The sequence below is a fragment of the Pseudophryne corroboree genome, assembly GCF_028390025.1.
Source record: "Pseudophryne corroboree isolate aPseCor3 chromosome 3 unlocalized genomic scaffold, aPseCor3.hap2 SUPER_3_unloc_6, whole genome shotgun sequence".
NCBI lineage: Eukaryota > Metazoa > Chordata > Amphibia > Anura > Myobatrachidae > Pseudophryne > Pseudophryne corroboree.
Window position 1 is genome coordinate 2,832,969 of NW_026967552.1, and position 27,673 is coordinate 2,860,641.

At 48.0% G+C, this 27,673-nt stretch overlaps 2 protein-coding genes across 2 annotated transcripts in view; one reads left to right on the plus strand and one right to left on the minus strand.

The window, feature by feature from the left end:
* Positions 1 to 10,129, plus strand: part of LOC134984496 (zinc finger protein 850-like) — a gene marked incomplete at both ends in the record, with an annotated part of 147,111 nt that extends 136,982 nt beyond the window's left edge. The window contains one exon of the mRNA XM_063950063.1: positions 8,661 to 10,129. Coding sequence (XP_063806133.1) covers positions 8,661 to 10,129 — 1,469 coding nt within the window. The remainder of the gene's footprint in view (positions 1 to 8,660) is intronic.
* Positions 1 to 27,673, minus strand: part of LOC134984491 (oocyte zinc finger protein XlCOF22-like) — a 350,792-nt gene that overhangs the window by 96,526 nt on the left and 226,593 nt on the right. The window lies entirely within an intron of this gene.

The window sequence follows — 27,673 nt, forward strand, 5'->3', positions numbered from 1 at the left end:
ATACAATGGAGCGCATAGGCGCTACATTGTATCTGTGCCGTGTGCAGCCTCACTGACACTACAACTACATGAACCACCAGCGGGAGAAGGCGGCCCAAACGGCCCGCAAGCAATTTAGCAAAGAGTTTAATGTCGCAATTGAGGAGGGAAATAGGTCGGTAGCTCGAGCACTGGGTGGGGTCCTTACCCTCTTTTGGGATTACAGTTATATGTGCTTCCAAGGTCTGCGGAGAAAAGCCTTTCTCGGCAGAGATGGAATTGCACGCCTTCAAGAAGAGGGGCAACAGGGATTGTTTAAAGGCTTTATAGTATCCGACTGGGAAACCATCCGGGCCCGGACTCTTCCCAGTTGGTGTAGCTGCCAAGGCTGTTTCCAGCTCTTCTATGGTAAAGGGTTGTTCCAGAGCATCAAGGTCTGACTCAGGAAGTTTTGGAAATTCAACTTCCGCCAGGTATCTCTGTACCAATACCCTCAGATCAGAGGCAGCCTGAGGGGTTTGATCCTTTCTAAGATTATAGACGGACTCATAATAATTTTGGAAGGAATGAGCAATTTGAGGCAGTGTATATGCAGCACGTCCCCCCGGCTCATGGACAGAGCGATTCACAAAAAAATAGACCACTCAGAGACTAACACCCAGATACGAATGAATAGTGAATCCCCGTGTTGTATGAAATATCAGCCGCGTTTGACTGATGGTCTATTCATTCGTAATTCATAACTTTGCCAATCAAACAATTACGAATAGACCAGACACTGCCGAGATTTGTGCTTAGTGAATTCCCGGATTGAGACTTTGAAGAAGAAAAAACACAAATTGGACAAACTCGGATTATTAGTAAATACTGGCCCATGTCTTCCTGAAGGGTGTCATGTGCTGAAATCAGATCTTTGTGAGATGCAACAATCTCTTTCATGTTAGTCTGTACGAGTGCCAATCTCACTGATATCGGACTTCAAAGCTTGAATATTAGAGTTAGGTTCTGAGGTTATTTCAGTCCTTAAATGTAGGTAACATACAATGTATAGAGCGTAGAGTAACAGGACCATCTAGAGTGTCTTAAGACGTCTTCAGCCATTACAGCTGGGCTGTGCGCCTGACAAGAAGAAGCAGATGATGTTGTAGTGGTCTCAGAAGGACCACCTGAATTCGAGGTACCAAAGAGATGGACAGGTGGGGCCGATTTGTTACCTATTAACCTTTTTTGGAGGCATGGTAAGCCGGCTACAAAGAGACTGACCTCTCAGAGATAGGAAAATACAAACGATCTATAAATAAAAGGAGCAGTAGTACGCTGTCAGGAGGTTACATCAAGATGACTCAGTTCAAAATTACATTCTTAGTCGGGGTGACGGGGGTATCCGAGCCAAAATTTCAAGTAAACATGATGTAATGCAACTCAAATAACACAGTAATGACCGAGAAATTACACTAGAAATGCTTCAATTTAGGTTAGTGACCCTGGTCGGTCCAGCCGTCAGGACACTTATTTATATTAAACCTTATTGAAGGCAGAAGACAAAGCATGCGATGGCCGGGCACCAGGATCCAAAATGGCAGCCATCTCACTTCCCAATTTCACCACTTGGCTCCGGTGACTGTGGGCATCCCGTTCTGTCCCCAGCAGTATTGGGAGCTACGCACCTGTGTTATCTAGAGAGCAAGTTCTCCCGTCTGAGCCAAAAGCGCCTTCAAGTCAGGTATCCGGAGCGTGCAGGAAAGACTGAGCGCACATAGTCCCAGAATACAGCCCATGGCTTCATAGGCGTCACTAGGCTGCGGCAGTGAACAGTGCTGTGAGTGAGCGGAGCGAGCGGCTGTAGGGCAGGAGGAGTGGGGGACTTAATAAATAGGGTCTTGGTTCCAGCGGCGGCTGAGAGCTATTAGGTAGGGTAGATAAGAAGCCACTTAGTGAGGAGAGCTCCAGAAAGCACGTCTGGATGGACCACGCTCCTCTTATTTATTATTTTATATAATAACAGGGGTGACAGATGTGGTACATACCTGCAAAGGCAGATCCAATCTCTTTCTCATCAGACTCTGCTGTCTTCCCTGCACTCTCACTCAGATGTTCACTGCTGCCAGTAGCACACGTATGAGAAGCAGAAGTATGGCGGCAGCTGTATAGATTCTGATATGTAATTCTCTGTATCATACTTACCGTACACACATCATCCTTATTACTATTGAGAATATAGAGGTAAGACACTGATGATGGGGATGTAAAAATAGGATTTTAATTACCTACCGGTAAATCCTTTTCTCGTAGTCTGTAGAGAATGCTGGGGTCCATTTAGTATCATGGGGTATAGACGGGTCCATTGGGAGCCACTGGCACTTTAAGAGTTTAATAGTGTGGGCTAGTTTCCCTCTATGCCCCTCCTACCAGACTCAGTCTAGAAACTGTGCCCGAGGAGATGGACATACTTCGAGAGAAGGAAATACACAGATAGTGGTGAGATTCACACCAGCTCACACAAAACAAAAAGGAAAGCCAAACTAACCAACTTGGAACAATTCAGCAACGGCTAAACCAACAATGCTGAACCAAGTAACACTGCAGTAATACGAAGCACAGGGCAGGCGCCCAGCATCCTCTACGGACTACGAGAAAAGGATTTACCGGTAGGTAATTAAAATCCTATTTTCTCTTACATCCTAGAGGATGCTGGGGTCCATTTAGTACCATGGAGATGTACCAAAGCTCCCAATACAGGAGGGAGAGTGCTGAGGTACCTGCAGAACTGATTGACCAAACTTGAAGTCCTCAGAGGCCGAAGTATAGAACTTGTAAAACTTAGCAAATGTGTTTGACCCTGACCAAGTAGCTGCTCAGCAAAGCTGAATAGCCGAAACACCCTGGGCAGCTGCCCAGGAAGAACCCACTTTACGGGTAGAGTGGGCCTGAACAGATTTTGGAATTGGCAATCCTGCTATGTAATAAGCATGCTGAATAGTAAGCCTGATCCAGTGTGAAATTGTCTGCTTAGAAGCAGGACACCCAATCTTGTTGGGATGATAAAGTACAAATAGTGCGTCCGACTTCCTGTGATGAGTTCTCTTCACATAGATTTTCAAAGCCCGCACAACATCCAAGGACTTTGAGGTAATTGAGGTGTCAGTAGCCACTGGCACCACAATAGGTTGGTTGATATGAAAAGCCGAAACAGCCTTAGGGAGAAATTGCTGACGCGTTCTGAGCTCAGCTCTATCCTCATGGAAAATCAAGTAGCGGCTCTTGTGCGACAATGCCCCCAATTCTGACAAACTTCTGGCAGAAGCCAAGGCCAACAACATGACCGCCTTCCAAGTAAGAAACTTTACATCCACCTCCTGTAAATGTTCGAACCAATCTGATTGCAGGAACTGCAGCACCACATTAAGATCCCAAGGTGCCATAGGAGGCACAAAGGGTGGTTGGATGTGCAGAACTCCTTTCAAGAAAGTCTGAACCTCAGGGATAGCAGACAATTGTTTCTGGAAGAAAATAGACAATGCTGAAATCTGGACCTTGATGGAGCCCAAGCGTAGGCCAACATCCACACCTGCTTGCAGAAAGAGGAGGAAATGTCCCAGTTGAAACGCCACTGTAGGAAACTTCTTGGATTCACACCAAGACACATACTTTTTCCAAATTCGATGGTAATGCTTAGACATTACCCCCTTCCTAGCTTGGATCAGAGTAGGAATAACCTTATTTGGAATGCCGTTCCGAGCTAATATCTGGCATTCAACCTCCATGTCATCAAACGCAGCCGCAGTAAGTCTTGATAGGCAAACGGCCCCTACAGTAGAAGGTCCTTGCGAAGAGGAAGAGGCCTCTGATCCTCCAGCAGTAATGCCAGAAGATTTGCGTACCTAGCACGCCTTGACCAGGCCAGAGCAATGAGGTTCGCTGGAACTCTTGATCTTTTTATTAGTTTGAGAATCCTTGGGATGAGTGGAAGTGGAGGGAACACATACAATGACTGTAAGACACCCCGGGGTGTCAAAAGGGCATTTACCGCCACTGCCTGTCAGTGTCGTGACCTGGAACAGTACCTCCGAAGCTTCTTGTTGAGGCGAGAGGCCATCATGTCTATCTGAGATACACCCCATCGATGTGTTACCTCTGTGAATACCTCCGGGTGGATGCCCCATTCTCCTGTATGTAGATCATGTCTGCTGAGGAAGTCCACTTCCCAGTTGTCCACTCCCGTAATGAAGATCGCCGACAGCGCCAGCACGTGTCTTTCTGACCAGAGGAGGATTCTTGTTACCTCTGACATTGCAGCCCTGCTCTTCGTTCCACCCTGCCTGTTTATGTAGGACACCGCTGTGACGTTGTCCGACTAAACCTGAATGGCTCGATATTGCAGAAGATGAGCTTCATGTAGAAGGCCATTGTATATGGCCCTTTGTTCCAGAATGTTTATTGGAAGGACAGATTCCTGGCCTGACCACTTTCCTTGGAAGTTTTCCCCCTGGGTGACTATTCCCCAACCTTTGATGCTTGCATCCATGGTTAGAAGAATCCAATTCTGAATCCCAAACTTGCGGCCCTCAAGCAGGTGAGAAGTTTGCAGCCACCAGAGTACTGAAATTCTGGCTTTCGGCGACAGGCATATCCGCTGGTGCATGTGAAGATGTGATCCCGACCACTTGTCCAGGAGATCCAGCTGGAAGAACCGTGCATGGAATCTTCCGTATTGTAGAGCCTTGTAGGAGGCTACCATCTTCCCCAGAAGGCGAATGCGCTGATGAACCGTTACCCGGGGACCATTGATTGGATCACCAACGCTTTCTCCACCGGTAGAAACAACCTCTGCACTTCTGTGTCAAGTATCATCCCCAGGAAGGGCAGTCTCCTTGTCTGTTCCGAATGTGACGTTGGAAGGTTCAGGATCCACCCATGATCCCAGAGTAGTTGAGGTGAGAGCGCAATACTCTGCAACAGCTTCTCCTTGGAAGATGCCTCTATCAGCAGTTCATCCAGATATGGAATTATGTTAATTCCCTGTTTGCTTAGGAGGAGCATTATCTCTGCCATGACCATGGTGAACACCCTCGGTGCTGTGGAGAGGCCAAGTGACAACATCTGGAACTAGTAGTGACAGTCCTGTAGTGCAAACCGTAGATAGGCCTGGTGAGGTGGCCAGATCAGAATGTGAAGGTACGCATCCTTGATATCCAGGGATACTTGGAATTCCCCCTGTTCCAGACCTGAGATCACCGCTCTCAGAGACTCCATCTTGAATTGGAAAACCCTCAAGTAGGGGTTCAACGTCTTCTTCAGGTTCAATATAGGCCTTACCGAACCGTCCGGTTTTGGTACCACAAACAGGATTGAGTAATAACCCTTGGTTTTTGGGTGAGGTGGAACTGGAACAATGACATTTGTTTGTACCAATTTTTGAATGGCTTCCTGAAGGATAGCACTTTCTGTCAGCGAAGCTGGTAAGCATGATTTGAAGAATCTGTGAGGTGGGAGTTCCTGAAACTCCAGTCTGTACCCCTGGTTAACAATATCCTTCACCCAGGGGTCTAGGCATGATGACGCCCAGACGTGACTGAAATCTTTTAGTCTCGCTCCCACCTGCCTGATGTCCAGGCTGATAGGTCCATCGTCATGCTGAATATTTGGAGGAAGCAGAACCTGGTTTCTGTTCCTGGGAACCTGTTGGTGCAGGTTTTTTGGATCTTCCCTGACCTCCTCTAAAGAACGTGTGAGGGGGTTTGGATTTTTTAAATTTTGCAGTCTAAAAGGACTGCAGTGTAGGATAAGATTTCCTAGCTGGGGCTGCTGCGGAGGCAAGAAATGTCGACTTACCCGCAGTCGCCGTGGAAATCCACGCATCCAATGCATCCCCAAATAGTGCCTGACCTGTAAATGGCAGGTTCTCCACACTTTTCTTGGATTCTGCATCCGCAGTCCATTGGCATAGCCAGAGTCCTCTGCGTGCCGAGACAGCCATGGAAGTAGCAGGCCATGAAGCCTGCAGAATCCTGTATGTGACGTAAAAACAAGTCAGTGTCACTCCTATCCATAGTATCTAAGTCCTCTAGTAAGGTGCCTGACCACTTTACTATGGCTTTAGAAATCCACGCACAAGCAATAGTGGGCCTTAAAGCCATGCCTGTAGCAGTGTATAGTGATTTGAGCGTAGTCTCAATCTTGCGGTCAGCCGGCTCCTTTAAGGCGGTTGAACCAGGGACAGGTAAAACCACCTTTGTAGTCAGCCTAGATACAGAAGCGTCTACAATAGGTGGGTTTTCCCACTTTTCTATTCTCTTCAGGGAAAGGGAAAGCAATGAGAATTTTTAGGGATCTGGAATTTTTTCTCTGGGTTTTCCCAGGATTTTTCAAACAAGGAGTTTAACTCCTTAGAAGCAGGGAAGGTAAGCGAGGACTATTCACTGTAAAATAAGATTCCTCTACTTGTTCTGGACCTTCTCAGAAATATGCAAAACATCCCTAATGGCTTCAATCATTAGCTGCACCCCTTTAGCAATGGATGCATCCCCCACTGCATATCCCCATCACCGTCCCCTGTATCAGAGTCGGTATCAGTGTCAGCTTGCATTATCTGGGCAAGTGTACATTTTTTGGGGTATGTAGGTGGGTTTTAGATGAAGTAGTGGGAGCTGAATATTTCAAACACTCCACAGATTGTCTCAAAAACTGCGTCTCTTATTATGTGACATCCATGTTTAAATCTGGGATATCATTCCCCTTAAAGAATCCACCCATGGGGGTTCGGATTCAGAAGGCTGAGACAACACATTGCAGTCCCGAGTACATGGAATAGACTCCTCAGGAGAAGATACACACTCTGCAGCACAGGACACAGAGTCCTTAGACATGGTAATGTGGATATACACACTTACACACACCGGAAAATGTCGGACACAGTTTCCCCCAGAGTACCTTCAGAGAGTCACAGAGTATAAGGAGCCAGCCACACAGCGCCCCTGTAGGTAGTTATGATAAAAGCCCGGTGCTGACTAACCTTAATAAAGAGGGCAGCGCTCCCTGTCAGTGTCCTATTTCTTATGATCTGCAGGGAGAAAATGGCGCTGGTGAGTGCTGGATCCGCTCTGAGAGGAAGCCCCGCCCCTTGTAATGTCGAGCGGCTTCCCGCACTAATTGTTTTTACTGGCCTGAGGATTTTAGTGCTAACAGGGCGAGTAGCCCCTGTTAGCTGCGTGACCAGTGTAGGGTTTATCCGTGCTGGCTCAGGACGCCCCTCAAAGCACCTACACTGTATGTTGCTGAGCCTTTCCGGAGCACAGCCTTTCAGAGCTGCGCTCCCACCCTTGTGCCGCCACACCCTGCCGCTAACCGGGATGCCGGCGCTATACTCGCCACTTTTCTTCTGGCTTTGTTAGGGGGTGGCGGCCGTGTTGCAGGAGTGAGCAGTCGCCTCATGGGCTTGTGATCCGCACCCTCAGGAGCTCAGTGTCCTGTCAGCGGAGTAGAGAACCATTGACTCTTCAGGAAGTTGGTTCCTATTCCCGACATCCCCACCCCCAAGTCCCACGAAGCAGGGAGGCTGTTGCCAGCAGCCTTCCTGTAACCTAACTCTAGAAAATAAAAATAAAAACTAGGAAACCCCCTTGGAGCTCCCCTAGCTGTGACCGACTCCTCTGGGCACATTTTCTAAACTGAGTCTGGTAGGAGGGGCATAGAGGGAAGGGCCAGCCCACACTATTAAACTCTTAAAGTGCCAGTTGCTCCCAAAGGACCCGTCTATACCCCATGGTACTAAATGGACCCCAGCATCCTCTAGGACATAAGAGAAAGTAGATTATAGCCTAGCAGATGATGATTACAGGGTATCATATGGTGTATTGCATGTAAAGTACCTTGTTTCACACCTACTCTGCTGTAGCAATATACCTTATATAAGGGTGAGTAACACTTGTACAGGCTTACCAGCATATGAGCACACACATATAGGAATGCTACCTTACCAATGCTTCCAGGAGTAACGTTAGGAGACATTTCTCTGATCCATCAGCTCATATGACTGATGTTATTGTTCATCTAGAATCTCCAGTTCATACGATATGTTCCCCATCCATTGTTTTACATTGGTGCTGACATAGGACTTGGCGAGTGACTACATCTCCATTTATACTTCATGGTTAGTTACCAGTACAAGAGAGATGTATCTGAGTCTTATTATATTACATTTGTTATTGTGAGTGTTCTCAGGAGGGTGGACACAATGATCATCTGAGACAATATTATAAAGCCTTCATTAAAAGTTGTTTTATTATACACACCCATTTACAATTAATTGTCCCAGAGAGTTGTCTCCTATTCTTTGCAAGATTAATATTGTTACAGAAAAGTCACATTTCCATAATGTATTTTATTTCCAGCAGATGGACACACAAGCAGGAATATCTCAGAAGGACATCTAATGTTATCCCTGGATTGTGAAATAAAAGATGACAGTAGACAAGAATCTCCAGGAGATAACCCCATTACCCCAATTATACATCCAGCTCTATCAGCTGGTCCCCCTGATCCTGCAAAATGTTCTCCTGATCACTCTGATATTGGTGTATCTGGTACAGCTCTGAGAGTAGATACAGAGTTTCCATGTGCTATAGATGCCAATTGTTTTACACAGAACACAAAGCCTATTAACCCACAGACCGGTAAGGCAGGTGAGAGGCCATTTCTATGTTCTGTGTGTGGGAAATGTTTTGCATACAAATCAGTTCTTATTAGACATCAGAAAAGTCACACAGGTGAGAAGCCATTTCCATGTCCTGAGTGTGGGAAATGTTTTGCACGGAAATCAGATCTTCCTATACATCACAGAAGTCACACAGATGAGAAGCCATTTCCATGTTCTGAGTGTGGGAAATGTTTCACACAGAAATCAGTTCTTGTTACACATCAGAGAAGTCACACAGGTGAGAAGCCATTTCCATGTTCTGAGTGTGGGAAATGTTTTGCATACAAATTAGTTCTTATTAGACATCAGAGAAGTCACACAGGTGAGAAACCGTATTCCTGTTCTGAGTGTGGGAAATGTTTTTCATCGAAATCAGATCTTGTTAGTCATCAGAGAATTCACACAGGTGAGAAGCCATATTCCTGTTCTGAGTGTGGTAAATGTTTCGCACAGAAATCAGCTCTTGTTTCACATCAGAGAAGTCACACAGGTGAGAAGCCATATTCCTGTTCTGAGTGTGGGAAATGTTTCGCACAGAAATCAGCTCTTGTTACACATCAGACAAGTCACACAGGTGAGAAGCCGTATTCCTGTTCTGAGTGTGGGAAATGTTTTGCACAGAAATCAGCTCTTGTTACACATCAGACAAGTCACACAGGTGAGAAGCCGTATTCCTGTTCTGAGTGTGGGAAATGTTTTGCACAGAAATCAGCTCTTGTTACACATCAGACAAGTCACACAGGTGAGAAGCCGTATTCCTGTTCTGAGTGTGGGAAATGTTTTATCCAGAAATTACATCTTATTAAACATGAGAGAAGTCACACAGGCGAGAAGCCATTTTCTTGCTATGAGTGTGGGAAATGTTTTATCCAGAAATCACATCTTATTAAACATGAGAGAAGTCACACAGACGAGAAGCCATTTTCTTGCTATGAGTGTGGGAAATGTTTTACCTGGAAATCACAATTTGTTACACATCAGCGAAGTCACACAGGTGAGAGGCCATTTCCATGTTCTGAGTGTGGGAAATGTTTTATCCAGAAATCACATCTTATTAAACATGAGAGAAGTCACACACGCGAGAAGCCATTTTCTTGCTATGAGTGTGGGAAATGTTTTATCCAGAAATCACATCTTATTAAGCATGAGAGAAGTCACACAGGCGAGAAGCCATTTTCTTGCTATGAGTGTGGGAAATGTTTTACCTGGAAATCACAACTTGTTACACATCAGCGAAGTCACACAGGTGAGAGACCATTTCCATGTTCTGAGTGTGGGAAATGTTTTGCACACAAATCAGATCTTATTAAACATGAGAGAAGTCACACAGGTGAGAAGCCATTTTCTTGCTATGAGTGTGGGAAATGTTTTACCTGGAAATCACAACTTGTTACACATGAGCGAAGTCACACAGGTGAGAAGCCATTTTCTTGCTCAGAATGTGGGAAATGTTTTACACGGAAATTAGATCTTTTTACACATCAGAAAAGTCACACAGGTGAGAAGCCATTTTTTGGTCAGAATGTGGGAAATGTTTTACACGGAAATTAGATCTTTTTACACATCAGAGAATACCAGAAAAGAAGAGGAAAATACTCTAGTTTTTTGGGGGCACTCATTGAAAAATATTGCATAAAATCTAACTTTTATTAATTACCATTAAAAGCTGTTGCCACCAACCAGGACTGGGACAAAAACATACACACACAAATACAAAAATGACAAAACAATAGAAAACAACAAAAAAATGACAAAAAAAAACACACCTAGGTTTGCGTGTGGTATGAACACGCCATGGGGAGATATGCCTGACGCAGTCAGGGCCAATATGATAAATACTGACACTAGCTCCTGCAACAGTTAGCCTTAACAGTCCCCTAACAGAAGGAGACAAATAGTAAGCTGGTATAGTCGGCTAACACAGGAAACAGAAACACTGTAGATAGATTTACCATCAATACTTCAGTCTCTCGTAATAAATGCTACTGGCGTAGAGTAAATAAGTAACAATGATGGTTTAGTGTGTGTTCAAACTTCATAGTAAGTGCAGTCTCCCCATCAATTGCATGTCATTGGTTCCTATAAAGAGGTAGTAGCGAAATAATCATAGTATTTATTCAGGATCTAGGATATAAATATCCATAATATAAACAAAGAATAATAATAATCTTGTAAATGTTACAGTGCAAATACTGTTAATTTTCTCAGTGCAGGAAACCGGTAAGCCTTATATTAGTAAATAATTTCTTGGTATCGAGTATCCACTATAAATAACACCCTGATCCGTATCTCAGGTACAGGCAGGATATTACTAATTGAAGTTGTCTGGGCAGACGTATCTAGTATGCCTCAAAAACAAGCTGTAGCAAAAAATATATATATATATATCACTATTGCTCTTCATATATATCCATCATTTCAATATGCAGGAATCAATGTAACCAGGGTAAATATCCAATCTATCCTCTGACACATGTCACATTGGTGAGTTAGAGAGGTGAAGAGCAAATGAGCTGCTGCAGATTGCAGAAAAGGGGAAGAAAAAGGCACGCCTATCATAGCTGTAGTGGGGTGGCTACTGTTCACTGTGTGACATGCATTAATACAGTGAATGAGCGTGTCCCATCTGCACCTAAGGGTTAGAAACAGGTAGAATGCTTCTGCTTTTGAAAAGATCACCCACGGGCACCCTGATGTAACAGCGCAGGATGTCCTCTGAGTTCTCCTTGCGACAATGAGAGAGCATTGAAAAAAGGGAGATTTAAAGATACATGTTATCAGTAAGATGAAATAAAGAGCACCAATCCCCTTATGAGTGTATGCTGCTTCCTTGCATGTGTAAATACATTGATGCAAGGTGAGCGGTACCGCTTTTTTGCCTATAGTGCCTGGAAGAAAGTAGTTTGGTAACAGTGCTGGGACCCTAATGGTAGTAACAGTCCTGATGCCGCAGGGTATTGCAGGATCCGTTACCCACCATGTGGACCCACCGGCTGACACTCGAATGGAAATGTACCTAAGATTGCGCGTGGATATCAGGGTGTGTGGTTCCAGCTCTGGCTGCACTGCACTGAGTCTCCTCAGACAGCTGTTTCGCTTTCTGGCTTCCTCAGTGAGACACCCTGTAACCGGGTGTTGGAGTTGTTTATAACTAGGGAATGTCCAATCAGGAGCAAAGGTGTGTGGCTATCAATTAAGCCTGTGCTGGTGCCTGATGAGACCTGGTGTGTGCATTACGTCCAGGTGTCAATATTAGTCTCCCATTCCCTATCAATTGGGAACAAAATTCTCAAAAGACATACTAATTATTCAATCCATTAGTATCCAAAAATGCTTCTTGTAAAAGTATAAATAGACAATGGCAATAACATGAAAATGTTACAATACAACAGTAAGTTATAAGGCGGTGAAAAAGTATATGTAAATATATAAGATTGGAAAAAGGAATTCTTGGCTTGACTTGGAGGCGCTTTTGGCTCAGGCGGGATCACTTGCTCTCCCGCTCACACGGGTGCGCAGATTCCGCTACTGCTGGGGACAGAACGGGATGCCCACAGTCACCGGAGCCCAGCAGTGATACTGGGAAGTGAGATGGCTGCCATTTTGGATCCTGGTGCCCGGCCATCGCATGCTCTGTCTTCTGCCTTCAATAAGGTTTAATATAAATAAGTGTCCTGACAGCTGGACCGGGATCACTACCCTAAATTGAAGCATTTCTAGTGGAATTTCTTGGTCATTATTGTGTTATTTGAGTTGCATTACATCAGGTTTACTTTTGAACGGGTCATCTTGATGTAACCTCCTGACAGCGTACTACTGCTCCTTTTATTTATAGATCATTTGTATTTTCCTATCTCTGAGAGGTCAGTCTCTTTGTAGCCGGCTTATCATGCCTCCAAAAAAGGTTAAAAAGGTACCAAATCGGCCCCGCCTGTCCATCTCTTTGGTACCTCGAATTCAGGTGGTCCTTCTGAGACCACTACAACATAATTTGCTTCTTCTTGTCAGACGCACAACCCAGCTGTAATGGTTGAAGACGTTTTAAGACACTCTAGATGGTCCTGTTACTCAACGCTCTATACATTCCATGTCCTCTATAATTCACAGCTCCACCAGATTCCCCCATAGCACCATGGGTTAGGAGGAGAGGGGCAGATGCTGGGACATTGTTGGAGTGATGACAGGCAAGCGCTCCGTGTATTCCCTGCTGCTAAGACTCAGGGCTTCAACGGTCGGACAGTAGGAGAAGGCAGGCTGCGGGCGAGTGAGCTGACAAACCTGACGCGTCCCTGCTGAGGCCACCAATCCCTGTAGTATGCGCCGCATCAGATGCCAGGAGAGCAGCTCCGCTCTGTGTCTCCAGCCGCGGTCACCGCTGATCCCCAGTCAGCCTCTCCACACGACTCCAACAGAACAGCTAGAACAGCTAGGCACAAGAGTGGACAGCCCTCGATGAGTAGCAGCGCTACCTCGCTGAGGTCCAGGCTGTGGTGGGATCACTGCACAACTTCTGTCCGCAGCTTCGGATCCAGGTGTAGGCCACAACCTGCAAAAGCCAAATGAATGGCTCCCCGGCTCTGCAACCTACACACCGGGGGGTCAAAACACAAAGAGGGGCAAGAAAGGGCCTGAAAGAGCCCGTAGGACAGCTGTAAAAGGCATAAAGGACCTATATGAAGCAGGAGCTCCTTTATCCTGCTTCCTGCTGCCTTTCCAGTCAGGCCACACCCCCGTGACATCATTTATTGATGTTGAAAACAAAAGTAATGTAGATTTTCGCACCAATCTAAGACCTGCGAATCTACTTTGGGAGCCACCTCCCTTTTTGTTTTTTTTAAACAGTCCCCAGCTGGACGAGGATAATTGGAATTCCATTTCTTGGAATTCTAACTTCCTACTGGGCGTAACCCAAAATTTCCATCAGCTGTTTTGGGATGTTTAAACACAGTTGCCTTAGTTTTTAACACAGGCTCTGCTGCCTCTTCTAAGGATAGAATGGCTTACATAGCACTAATTAGCTCAGGTATGTCCACTAAACTGAGACCTTCTGAAGTGTAATGAGTCCTCATCCTCCAACGAATCCTCATCTAAAACATGTGTAGACTATGAAGATGTTGTATCATATCTATGTGATTTACTTACCACCAGCCTTTCAGGCTGCTTTTATGAGAGGCTGACAATTCCCTAGGTGTATAAACCTCAGAATGAATGTTGCATGTAAGGGTTAATAGCGAAACCTATCACTGGTATAGGAGCTGGTATAAACTGCTCAGCTACATTGGATAATGTCTGTGCAAAGTAGCCCATGAAGGGTCACCAGAACCTCTGCCTGCCTCACTGTACACGTGGGTAAGCGTTGTCGCGACCCCATGGGGAGTTGTTGGAGCGACTCTGAGGTGCGTATAAGATGCTTAGAAAGATCACTCAAAAAAAATAGTAATACAGGTTGAGTATCCCATATCCATATATTCCGAAATACGGAATATTCCGAAATATGGAATTTTTTGAGTGAGAGCGAGATAGTGAAACTTTGTTTTCTGATGGCTCAATGTACACAAACTTTGTTTAATACACAGAGTTATTAAACATATTAGACTAAATTACCTTCAGGCTGTGTGCATAAGGTGTATATGAAACATAAATGAATTTTGTGAATGTACACACACTTTGTTTAATGCACAAAGTTATTAAAAATATTGGCTAAAATGACCTTCAGGCTGTGTGTATAAGGTGTATATGTAACATAAATGCATTCTGTGCTTAGACTTAGGTCCCATTGCCATGATATCTCATTATGGTATGCAATTATTCCAAAATACGGAAAAATCCCATATCCAAAATACCTCTGGTCCCAAGCATTTTGGATAAGGGAGACTCAACCTGTACTATAAAAATAAAATAAGAAAACTTACGGCTGCTAAAAAACAGCAGCCCTCTGACCATGGTCCGGCTCCTGCCGCACCAAACAAAAAACTGATTTGCCTGAGCCAGGAGTCGGGGATATATGGACAGGACCGTTGCATGCTGGGAGGCCGAAAGCTTTGACCGTTTGTTGCTAATCCGCTGTCACGTCATCATATCCCAATGTTATCCTGTGGATAACCTGTGGACCCTGCCGGAGAAAGATATATATATCTAAGAGGATAGAATTTGATCGGTGTTGTTACACTGTTTTGTTGGCAAGTTACTTGATACTTTTGTCCTCATTGGTTACTATAGGTCACGTGGATGAAGTTTTCTCCGTGTCCCCGGGCGTAGCGTGTGTCAGATGACGTCACTTTGATGCGCTGGAGCACGCGACGGACAGCAACATGGACGGTTCCACCGGGTATATTAATGACACGGGATGTGCACATTCGTGTAGATGGTGACACTAAAACTACTGGATGATCATTGTGAATGTCCGAGGTATTGATACAATGCACATTTGTTGAGATATTGTTTATTTTTCAGATGGAACCATGGGTCGTGCACGTGATGCGACTGGCAAAAGGGATCCATAGGTTTTGGCCGAGACCGGCATTTGTTTGTTGGTGATCCCTTGTAGACTGTGAGTAGTATCCATCTACAGTGGAAGAAGCATGGACACCAAGAATCTCAGCGGCAGAACAGTGGTGGTGAAAGTAGATCATGACTAATCGGGACCACAGACATTTAGGACCCCTAGCAACCACCAATAGTTCCAAACGCATCAGGAACTGCACCAACAGTACAATGATGGACCCAGCCAAGCAGTCCCACAGTCCCAGATCTGGTGTATAGGAGGGCCACGTGAGATGTGGTGGCACGTCAGACTGGTGCTCTGAAAACCAATCCAAGCCTTTCGGCCACTGTTCCGCCGCTGAGAGCATACCTAAAGTCTAACACTAATGTGATAGCTGTTTTTATAGTAATTATTTTGAGTAATAGAGTAGCACCTGCAGTATAGTGGGGTCCCTTGTCGGGGGCTGCAGGCTTAAATGCACTGAGCAATACATGAACTAAAACTCCACTGTTTATTATTGTTAGTTAAAATACTGAGTGCAAGACACATTTATGTATGTAGTAAGGCTACTGGGAGACCTTAGATTGAGCAATATTGGATCAGGCCATTACATTCCCTAAAGTCATAACCTCAGAACTGCACAGAGCAGGAACTATTATTCACAAGTAATTAGGAATGTGTTCATCATGAACAAGTCCACAAATACCGTCTGAAGGTTACACAACTATTTCAGGTCTACACAACTGATATTTGAGGATAAAGCCTTTAACAGAAAACTCCCCTGAAGAAGTCACTATTGGCGAAACGCGTTGGAAGACACGCAATTTGGATTTAGAGTAAAATTGGAGTGGATAAGAACAAGCCCGCCCATGCAAGGGTGACAACAAGTGCTAAACGCTTGTCTTATGATTATACAGATATGTATTTGTGATAAGATTTTAATCTGTTTTACTTAAAGTTCTAGATTCAAATTTCATTTTATTTCTGAATCTTATACGAATTGTATTTGGTGAGCTCAGGTCTACTGTATAGCAGCAAATATTTCACACCTGCATTATCTAACAAAATGCATACTAATTATATTATATACATACATACACATTTATATATAACTAGGTGATTCATCGCGCCCTACGGGCGCTCTTCACACCGTCGTTAGGGGCTACACCCCGTTAACCTCTGCACGGCTTTGAACATACGCAGGGCGGTAGATATTTGGCGGGGTGGTGCGGTTGGGTGGGAGTGAGGGTGCCACGGTTGCGGGGGCGGGTGGTGCTGCAGGAAGGGGAGGGATGGGAGTGGGGGAGCAGGGGTCCTGTGCGTAGGGTAGGGGCGGGGTGCCATGGGTGGAGATTTGGGAGCAGGGGTGATATGGGTGTGGGAGGGATTGTGGGAGAAGCTGGTGTGGGAGTGCCGTGGGTGGGGGAGTGGGGGGCTGCGGGTGGGAGTGTGGTGCCATGGGTGTGGGGACAGGTGCGGGGGGCAGGGACTGGTGCAGTAGTGCTATGGTTGGGGTGTGGTAGGCGGCTGCGGGGGTTTCCGAGGGTTGGCGCGGGTGGGGGAGGGGGTGCGGGAGCAGGGGTGTTGCGGATGGGGGAGGGGAGGGTGCAGGAGGGGCAAATGCGGTGGTGATGGTGCGGGTGAGGTGGAGGGGTGTAGCGGGGGAGAGGTGGGTATGGGGGTGGAGTGGGGGAGGGGGCAGTTAGCCGGAGTGGTGCGGTTGGGGGTGGGTGTGAGGGTGCTATGGTTGCAGGGGCGGGTGGGGGGGTGCTGCAGGTAGGGGAGGGGTGGGGGTGCGGGAGCAGGGGTGCTGTGCGTAGTGGAGGGTCGGGGTGCCATGGGTGGAGAGTTGGGAGCAGGGGTGCAGTAGGGGCAGATGCGGTGGTGGTGTGAGTTGGGTGAAGGGTGCAGCGGGGGGGGGAGAGGTGGGTATTGGGGAGGGGCAGGGTTGCAGCGGGTGGAGGAGGTGCGGAGGGTGCTGCAGGTGTGGGAGCTATGGGTGGGGGCGGGAGTGCCGCGGGTGGGAGCTGATGTGGGGGATGCGTTGGGTGTTGCGGGGGGGCAGCGGGTGTTGGTGCTGTGGGTGGGGGCAGAGTACCACGGGTGGTGCGGGTGTTGGTGCTGCGGGTGGGGGAGGGCTTTGAGTGCCACGGGTGGTGGGTGGATGCGGTGGGTGCCGCGGGTAGGTGGCGCGGGTGTTGGTGCTGCGGGTGGGGGTGGAGTGCCACGGGTGGTGGGTGGATGCGGTGGGTGCCGCGGGTAGGTGGCGTGGGTGTTGGTGCTGCGGGTGGGGGTGAGGGTGGGTATGGGGGAGGGGCAGGGTTGCAGCGGGTGGGGGAGGGGTGGGGGGTGCTGCAGGTGTGGGAGCTACGGGTGGGGGCGGGAGTGCCGCGGGTGGGAGCGGATGTGGGGGATGCGTTGGGTGCCGCAGGGGGGGGCAGTGGGTGTTGGTGCCGTGGGTGGGGACAGAGTGCCACGGGTGGTGCGGGTGTTGGTGCTGCGGGTGGGTGAGGGGGTGGATTGCCATGGGTGGTGGGTAGATGCGGTGGGTGCCGTGGGTAGGTGGCGCGGGTGTTGGTGCTGTGGGTGGGGGAGAGGGTGGGAGTGCCGCGGGTGGGGGGAAAATGCGGTTGGTTGCTGCGGGTGTTGGTGCTCTGGGTGGGGGAGGGAGCGGGAGTGCCGTGGGTGATTGGTGGATGCCGCAGGTGTTTGTGCTACGGGTGGGGGAGGGGGCAGGAGCAGTGGCGCCACAACGTGGGTGCGGGGGTGCAGGCCCCACCCGGGTGTTACCCTCTGAGGGGTGACACCAAAGTGCCGGCTCCTGCTCAGTGGCAGATTCAGCAGTGTCCGGGTGAAGGCAGTATCCCCTGACCCACAATGTGCCGAAAACGGGGGTCGGGACGCGAAGACACGCCCCTTATGCAAAGCCACGCCCCTTACGTGAGTCCACGCCCCCTTTTCACCCGCGACCGCAACGGGTGTTATAACAGTAAGTGACTCCTCTGAGCGGGAGTGCCGCGGATGTTGGTGCTGCGGGAGGGGGAGAGAGCGGGAGTGCCGCGGGTGGGGCACAGATGCGGGTGGTTGCCGCGTGTGGAAGAGGGAGCGAGCGTGAGTTCCGCTCACAGTCAGCGGCTGCTCTGTCACCAAAGAGAGTACGGGGAGAAGGGAGACAGGGGACTGGGCGGAGATGGGGAGGGGACTGGGCGGAGATGGGGAGGGGACTGGGCGGAGATGGGGAGGGGACTGTTCCTGGCCAGATCTGTGCCAGTGACTCCGCCCAGCGTTACGGCCAGGTATGGAATCACAGAGTTGGGCAAATATATAGGATATCACTAATAATAAACTTCTAATTGTTACTTTTAATAACATTATAGTGTTGTGTGTAATAACTCTCTACATGTGATATTTGTCATGGATAGCCTTGTGTTAGAAACACCCAACTGAGAACAGGGCTGATGGCAGAGGAGGGTGTAGGATAAGAGATTGCTGTAGTGACTGAGCAAGGAGAATATGTGACTTCTGTAATAATAAGATTTTACTCACCGGTAAATCTATTTCTCGTAGTCCGTAGTGGATGCTGGGACTCCGTAAGGACCATGGGGAATAGCGGCTCCGCAGGAGACTGGGCACAACTATAAAGAAAGCTTTAGGTCTAACTGGTGTGCACTGGCTCCTCCCACTATGACCCTCCTCAAGACCTCAGTTAGGACACTGTGCCCGGAAGAGCTGACACAATAAAGAAGGATTTTGAATCCCGGGTAAGACTCATACCAGTCACACCGTATAACTCGTGATACTATACCCAGTTTACAGTATGAAAAACAACTGAGCCTCTTAACAAATGGCTCAACGATAACCCTTTAACAACAATAACTTTGTACAAGTATTGCAGACAATCCACACTTGGGATGGGCGCCCAGCATCCACTACGGACTACGAGAAATAGATTTACCGGTGAGTAAAATCTTATTTTCTCTAACGTCCTAAGTGGATGCTGGGACTCCGTAAGGACCATGGGGATTATACCAAAGCTCCCAAACGGGCGGGAGAGTGCGGATGACTCTGCAGCACCGAATGAGAGAACTCCAGGTCCTCCTCAGGAAGGGTATCAAATTTGTAGAATCTAGCAAACATGTTTGCCCCTGACCAAGTAGCAGCTCGGCAAAGTTGTAAAGCCGAGACCCCCCGGGCAGCTGCCCAAGATGAGCCCACTTTCCTCGTGGAATGGGCTTTTACTGATTTAGGATGCGGCAGTCCAGCCGCAGAATGCGCCAACTGAATTGTGCTACAGATCCAGCGAGCAATCGTCTGCTTAGAAGCAGGAGCACCCAGCTTGTTGGGTGCATACAGGATAAATAGCGAGTCAGTTTTCCTGACTCTAGCCGTCCCGGAAACATATATTTTCAGGGCCCTGACTACGTCCAGTAACTTGGAATCCTCCAAGTCCCTAGTAGCCGCAGGCACCACAATAGGTTGGTTCAAGTGAAAAGCTGATACCACCTTAGGGAGAAACTGAGGACGAGTCCTCAATTTCGCCCTATCCATATGGAAAATCAGATAAGGGCTTTTACATGACAAAGCCGCCAATTCTGACACACGCCTGGCCGAAGCCAAGGCAAATAACATGACCACTTTCCACGTGACATATTTCAGATCCACGGTCTTAAGTGGCTCAAACCAATGTGATTTTAGGAAACTCAACACCACGTTGAGGTCCCAAGGTGCCACTGGAGGCACAAAAGGGGATGAATATGCAGCACTCCCTTTACAAATGTCTGAACTTCAGGCAGTGAAGCCAGTTCTTTCTGGAAGAAAATAGACAGAGCCGAAATCTGGACCTTAATGGAACCCAATTTTAGGCCCATAGTCACTCCTGACTGTAGGAAGTGCAGAAATCGACCCAGCTGAAATTCCTCTGTTGGGGCCTTCCTGGCCTCACACCACGCAACATATTTCCGCCAAATACGGTGATAATGGTTTGCGGTTACTTTTTTCCTAGCTTTAATCAGCGTAGGAATGACTTCCTCCGGAATGCCTTTTTCTTTTAGGATCCGGTGTTCAACCGCCATGCCGTCAAACGCAGCCGCGGTAAGTCTTGGAACAGACAGGGCCCCTGCTGTAGCAGATCCCGTCTGAGCGGTAGAGGCCATGGGTCCTCTGAGATCATTTCTTGAAGTTCTGGGTACCAAGCTCTTCTTGGCCAATCCGGAACCACGAGTATCGTTCTTACTCCTCATCTTCTTATTATTCTCAGTACCTTTGGTATGAGAGGCAGAGGAGGGAACACATAAACCGACTGGTACACCCACGGTGTCACTAGAGCGTCCACAGCTATCGCCTGAGGGTCTCTTGACCTGGCGCAATATCTCTCTAGTTTTTTGTTTAGGCGGGACGCCATCATGTCCACCTGTGGCCTTTCCCAATGGCTTACAATCAGTTGGAAGACTTCTGGATAAAGTCCCCACTCTCCCGGGTGTAGGTCGTGTCTGCTGAGGAAGTCTGCTTCCCAGTTGTCCACTCCCGGAATGAACACTGCTGACAGTGCTAAGACGCGATTTTCCGCCCATTGGAGAATCTTTGTGGCTTCTGCCATCGCCGTCCTGCTTCTCGTGCCGCCCTGTCGGCTTACATGGGCGACCGCCATGATGTTGTCTGACTGGATCAGCACCGGCTGGTTTTGAAGCAGTGGTTTTGCCTGACTTAGGGCATTGTAAAAAAGGCCCTCAGTTCGAGAATATTTATGTGCAGGGAAGTCTCCTGACTTGACCATAGTCCTTGGAAGTTTCTTCCCTGTGTGACTGCCCCCCAGCCTCGAAGGCGGCATCCGTGGTCACCTGGACCCAGTCCTGTATGCCGAATCTGCGGCCCTCTTGAAGACGAGCACTCTGCAGCCACCACAGCAGGGACACCCTTGTCCTTGGAGACAGGGTTATCAGACGATGCATCTGAAGATGCGATCCGGACCACTTGTCCAACAGGTCCCACTGAAAAGTTCTTGCATGGAACCTGCCGAATGGAATCGCTTCGTAAGAAGCTACCATTTTTCCCAGGATCCGCGTGCAGTGATGCACCGACACCTGTTTTGGTTTTAGGAGGCCTCTGACTAGAGATGACAGCTCCTTGGCCTTCTCCTCCGGGAGAAACACTTTTTTTCTGTTCTGTGTCCAGAACCATCCCTAGGAACAGTAGACGTGTCGTAGGAACCAGCTGTGACTTTGGAATGTTTAGAATCCAACAGTGCTGTTGTAGCACTTCCCGAGATAGTGCTACCCTGACCAACAACTGCTCTCTGGACCTCGCCTTTATCAGGAGATCGTCCAAGTATGGGATAATTAAAACTCCTTTCTTTCGCAGGAGTATCATCATTTCGGCCATTATTTTGGTAAAGACCCTCGGAGCCGTGGATAGACCGAACGGCAACGTCTGGAATTGATAATGACAATCCTGTACCACAAATCTGAGGTACTCCTGGTGAGGATGGTAAATGGGGACATGCAGGTAAGCATCCTTGATGTCCAGTGATACCATGTAATCCCCCTCGTCCAGGCTTGCAATAACCGCCCTGAGCGATTCCATCTTGAACTTGAATTTTTTGATATATGTGTTCAAGGATTTCAAATTTAAAATGGGTCTCACCGAACCGTCCGGTTTCGGTACCACAAACATTGTGGAATAGTAACCCCTTCCTTGTTGAAGTAGGGGTACCTTTACTATCACCTGTTGTGAATACAGCTTGTGAATTGCCTGTAACACTGCCTCCCTGTCTGAGGGAGCGGTTGGCAAGGCAGATTTGAGGAAACGGTGGGGAGGAGACGTCTCGAATTCCAGCATGTACCCCTGAGATATTATTGGAAAAATCCAGGGGTCCACCTGTGAGCGAGCCCACTGATTGCTGAAAAATTTGAGACGGGCCCCCACCGTACCTGGCTCCGCCTGTGGAGCCCCAGCGTCATGCTGTGGACTTAGAGGAAGCGGGGGAGGACTTTTGCTCCTGGGAACTGGCTGCATGGTGCAGCTTCTTGCCCCTACCTCTGCCCCTGGGCAGAAAGGACGTACCTTTAACCCACTTGCCCTTATTGGACCGAAAGGACTGTACCTGATAATACGGTGCTTTCTTTGGTTGTGAGGGAACATGGGGTAAAAATGTAGACTTCCCAGCTGTCGCTGTGGAAACGAGGTCCGAGAGACCATCCCCGAACAACTCCTCACCCTTATAAGGCAGAACTTCCATGTGTCTTTTGGAATCTGCATCTCCTGTCCACTGCCGAGTCCATAAACCCATCCTGGCAGAAATGGACATTGCACTTATTTTAGATGCCAGCCGGCAAATATCCCTCTGTGGATCCCTCATGTATAAGACTGCGTCTTTTATATGGTCTACGGTTAGCAATATAGTGTCCCTATCTAGGGTATCTATATTTTCTGATAGGGAATCTGACCACGCAGCAGCAGCAGCACTGCACATCCAGGCTGAAGCAATAGCCGGTCTCAGTATGACACCTGTGTGTGTATATATACATTTCAGGATAGCCTCCTGTTTTCTATCAGCAGATTCCTTCAGGGCGGCCGTATCCGGAGAGGGTAGTACCAACTTTTTTGACAAGCGTGTGAGCGCTTTATCCACCCTAGGGGATGTTTCCCAGCGTGACCTATCCTCTGGCGGGAAAGGGTACGCCATTAGTAACCTCTTAGAAATTACCAGTTTCTTATCGGGAGAAGCCCACGCTTCTTCACACACTTCATTTAACTCCTCAGATGGAGGAAAAAATAAGAATTTACTTACCGATAATTCTATTTCTCGGAGTCCGTAGTGGATGCTGGGGTTCCTGAAAGGACCATGGGGAATAGCGGCTCCGCAGGAGACAGGGCACAAAAGTAAAGCTTTCCGATCAGGTGGTGTGCACTGGCTCCTCCCCCTATGACCCTCCTCCAGACTCCAGTTAGGTACTGTGCCCGGACGAGCGTACACAATAAGGGAGGAATTTTGAATCCCGGGTAAGACTCATACCAGCCACACCAATCACACCGTACAACTTGTGATCTAAACCCAGTTAACAGTATGATAACAAAGGAGCCTCTGAAAGACGGCTTCCTACAACAATAACCCGATTTTTGTAACAATAACTATGTACAAGTATTGCAGAATAATCTGCACTTGGGATGGGCGCCCAGCATCCACTACGGACTCCGAGAAATAGAATTATCGGTAAGTAAATTCTTATTTTCTCTATCGTCCTAGTGGATGCTGGGGTTCCTGAAAGGACCATGGGGATTATACCAAAGCTCCCAAACGGGCGGGAGAGTGCGGATGACTCTGCAGCACCGAATGAGAGAACTCCAGGTCCTCTTTTGCCAGGGTATCAAATTTGTAGAATTTTACAAACGTGTTCTCCCCCGACCACGTAGCTGCTCGGCAAAGTTGTAATGCCGAGACCCCTCGGGCAGCCGCCCAAGATGAGCCCACCTTCCTTGTGGAATGGGCCTTAACAGATTTAGGCTGTGGCAGGCCTGCCACAGAATGTGCAAGTTGAATTGTGCTACAAATCCAACGAGAAATCGACTGCTTAGAAGCAGGAGCACCCAACTTGTTGGGTGCATACAGTATAAACAGCGAGTCAGATTTTCTGACTCCAGCCGTCCTTGAAATGTATATTTTTAAAGCTCTGACAACGTCCAACAACTTGGAGTCCTCCAAGTCGCTTGTAGCCGCAGGCACTACAATAGGCTGGTTCAGGTGAAACGCTGATACCACCTTAGGGAGAAAATACGGACGCGTCCGCAGTTCTGCCCTATCCGAATGGAAAATTAGATATGGGCTTTTATAAGATAAAGCCGCCAGTTCTGACACTCTCCTGGCTGAAGCCAGGGCTAGTAGCATGGTCACTTTCCATGTGAGATATTTCAAATCCACATTTTTTAGTGGTTCAAACCAATGGGATTTGAGGAAATCTAAAACTACATTTAGATCCCACGGTGCCACCGGAGGCACCACCGGGGGCTGTATATGCAGTACTCCCTTAACAAAAGTCTGGACCTCAGGAACTGAGGCCAATTCTTTTTGGAAGAATATTGACAGGGCCGAAATTTGAACCTTAATAGATCCCAATTTGAGACCCATAGACAATCCTGATTGCAGGAAATGTAGGAATCGACCCAGTTGAAATTCCTCCATCGGAGCACTCCGATCCTCGCACCACGCAACATATTTTCGCCAAATGCGGTGATAATGTTTCGCGGTGACTTCCTTCCTTGCTTTAATCAAGGTAGGAATGACTTCTTCCGGAATGCCTTTTCCCTTTAGGATCTGGCGTTCAACCGCCATGCCGTCAAACGCAGCCGCGGTAAGTCTTGAAATAGACAGGGGCCCTGCTGAAGCAGGTCCCTTCTCAGAGGTAGAGGCCACGGATCGTCCGTGACCATCTCTTGAAGTTCCGGGTACCAAGTCCTTCTTGGCCAATCCGGAGCCACTAGTATCGTTCTTACTCCTCTTTGCCGTATAATTCTCAATACTTTTGGTATGAGAGGCAGAGGAGGAAACACATACACCGACTGGTACACCCAAGGTGTTACCAGCGCGTCCACAGCTATTGCCTGCGGATCTCTTGACCTGGCGCAATACCTGTCCAGTTTTTTGTTGAGGCGAGATGCCATCATGTCCACCATTGGTCTTTCCCAACGGTTTACTAGCATGTGGAATACTTCTGGATGAAGTCCCCACTCTCCCGGGTGAAGGTCGTGCCTGCTGAGGAAATCTGCTTCCCAGTTGTCCACTCCCGGGATGAACACTGCTGACAGTGCTATCACATGATTCTCTGCCCAGCGAAGAATCCTTGCCGCTTCTGCCATTGCACTACTGCTTCTTGTGCCGCCCTGTCTGTTCACATGGGCGACTGCCGTGATGTTGTCCGACTGGATCAACACCGGTTTTCCCTGAAGCAGAGGTTCTGCCTGACTTAGAGCATTGTAAATTGCTCTTAGTTCCAAAATGTTTATGTGAAGAGACGTTTCCAGGCTCGTCCACACTCCCTGGAAGTTTCTTCCTTGTGTGACTGCTCCCCAGCCTCTCAGGCTGGCGTCCGTGGTCACCAGGATCCAATCCTGTATGCCGAATCTGCGGCCCTCCAATAGATGAGCACTCTGCAACCACCACAGAAGAGATACCCTTGTCCTTGGAGACAGAGTTATCCGCAGGTGCATCTGAAGATGCGACCCTGACCATTTGTCCAACAGATCCCTTTGGAAAATTCTTGCGTGGAATCTGCCGAATGGAATTGCTTCGTAAGAAGCCACCATTTTTCCCAGGACTCTTGTGCATTGATGTACAGACACCTATCCTGGTTTTAGGAGGTTCCTGACAAGCTCGGATAACTCCTTGGCTTTTTCCTCCGGAAGAAAAACCTTTTTCTGAACCGTGTCCAGAATCATCCCTAGGAACAGCAGACGAGTTGTCGGCTTTAACTGGGATTTTGGAATATTCAGAATCCATCCGTGCTGTTTTAGCACTTCTTGAGACAGTGCTAATCCCATCTCTAGCTGTTCTCTGGACCTTGCCCTTATTAGGAGATCGTCCAAGTATGGGATAATTAATACGCCTTTTCTTCGAAGAAGAATCATCATCTCGGCCATTACCTTTGTAAAGACCCGAGGTGCCGTGGACAAACCAAACGGCAGCGTCTGAAACTGATAGTGACAGTTTTGTACAACGAACCTGAGGTACCCCTGGTGTGAGGGGTAAATTGGAACGTGGAGATACGCATCCTTGATGTCCAAGGATACCATAAAGTCCCCTTCTTCCAGGTTCGCTATCACTGCTCTGAGTGACTCCATCTTGAACTTGAACCTCTTTATGTACAGGTTCAAGGACTTCAGATTTAGAATAGGCCTTACCGAGCCATCCGGCTTCGGTACCACAAATAGAGTGGAATAATACCCCTTCCCTTGTTGTAGAAGAGGTACCTTGACTATCACCTGCTGAGAGTACAGCTTGTGAATGGCTTCCAAGACCGTCTCCCTTTCGGAGGGGGACGTTGGTAAAGCAGACTTCAGGAAACGGCGAGGTGGATCTGTCTCTAATTCCAACCTGTACCCCTGAGATATTATCTGCAGGATCCAGGGATCTACCTGCGAGTGAGCCCACTGCGTGCTGAAATTCTTGAGACGACCGCCCACCGCCCCCGAGTCCGCTTGAGAAGCCCCAGCGTCATGCTGAGGCTTTTGTAGAAGCCGGGGAGGGCTTCTGTTCCTGGGAAGGAGCTGCCTGTTGCTGTCTCTTCCCCCTTCCTCTGCCTCGTGGCAGATATGAATAGCCCTTTGCTCTCTTGTTTTTAAAGGAACGAAAGGGCTGCGGTTGAAAAGTCGGTGTCTTTTTCTGTTGGGGAGTGACTTGAGGTAAAAAGGTGGATTTCCCGGCTGTAGCCGTGGCCACCAAATCTGATAGACCGACTCCAAATAACTCCTCCCCTTTATACGGCAAAACTTCCATATGCCGTTTTGAGTCCGCATCGCCTGTCCACTGTCGCGTCCATAAACTTCTTCTGGCCGAAATGGACATAGCACTTACCCGTGATGCCAGTGTGCAGATATCCCTCTGTGCATCACGCATATAAAGAAATGCATCCTTTATTTGCTCTAACGACAGTAAAACATTGTCCCTATCCAGGGTATCAATATTTTCAATCAGGGACTCTGACCAAACTACTCCAGCACTGCACATCCAGGCTGTCGCTATAGCTGGTCGTAGTATAACACCTGTATGTGTGTATATACTTTTTTGGATATTTTCCATCCTCCTATCTGCTGGATCTTTAAGTGCGGCCGTCTCAGGAGAGGGTAACGCCACTTGTTTAGATAAGCGTGTGAGCGCCTTGTCCACCCTAGGAGGTGTTTCCCAGCGCGCCCTAACCTCTGGCGGGAAAGGGTATAAGGCCAATAACTTCTTTGAAATTAGCATCTTTTTATCGGGGGCAACCCACGCTTCATCACACACGTCATTTAATTCTTCTGATTCAGGAAAAACTATAGGTAGTTTTTTCACACCCCACATAATACCCTGTTTAGTGGTACCTGTAGTATCAGCTAAATGTAACGCCTCCTTCATTGCCAAAATCATATAACGTGTGGCCCTACTGGAAAATACGGTTGATTCGTCACCGTCGCCACTGGAATCAGTGCCTGTGTCTGGGTCTGTGTCGACCGACTGAGGCAAAGGGCGTTTTACAGCCCCTGACGGTGTTTGAGGCGCCTGGACAGGCACTAATTGATTGTCCGGCCGTCTCATGTCGTCAAACGACTGCTTAAGCGTGTTGACACTATCCCGTAATTCCATAAATAAAGGCATCCATTCTGGTGTCGACCCCCTAGGAGGTGACATCCCCATATTTGGCAATTGCTCCGCCTCCACACCAATATCGTCCTCATACATGTCGACACACACGTACCGACACACAGCAGACACACAGGGAATGCTCTTAAGGAAGACAGGACCCAACTAGCCCTTTGGGGAGACAGAGGGA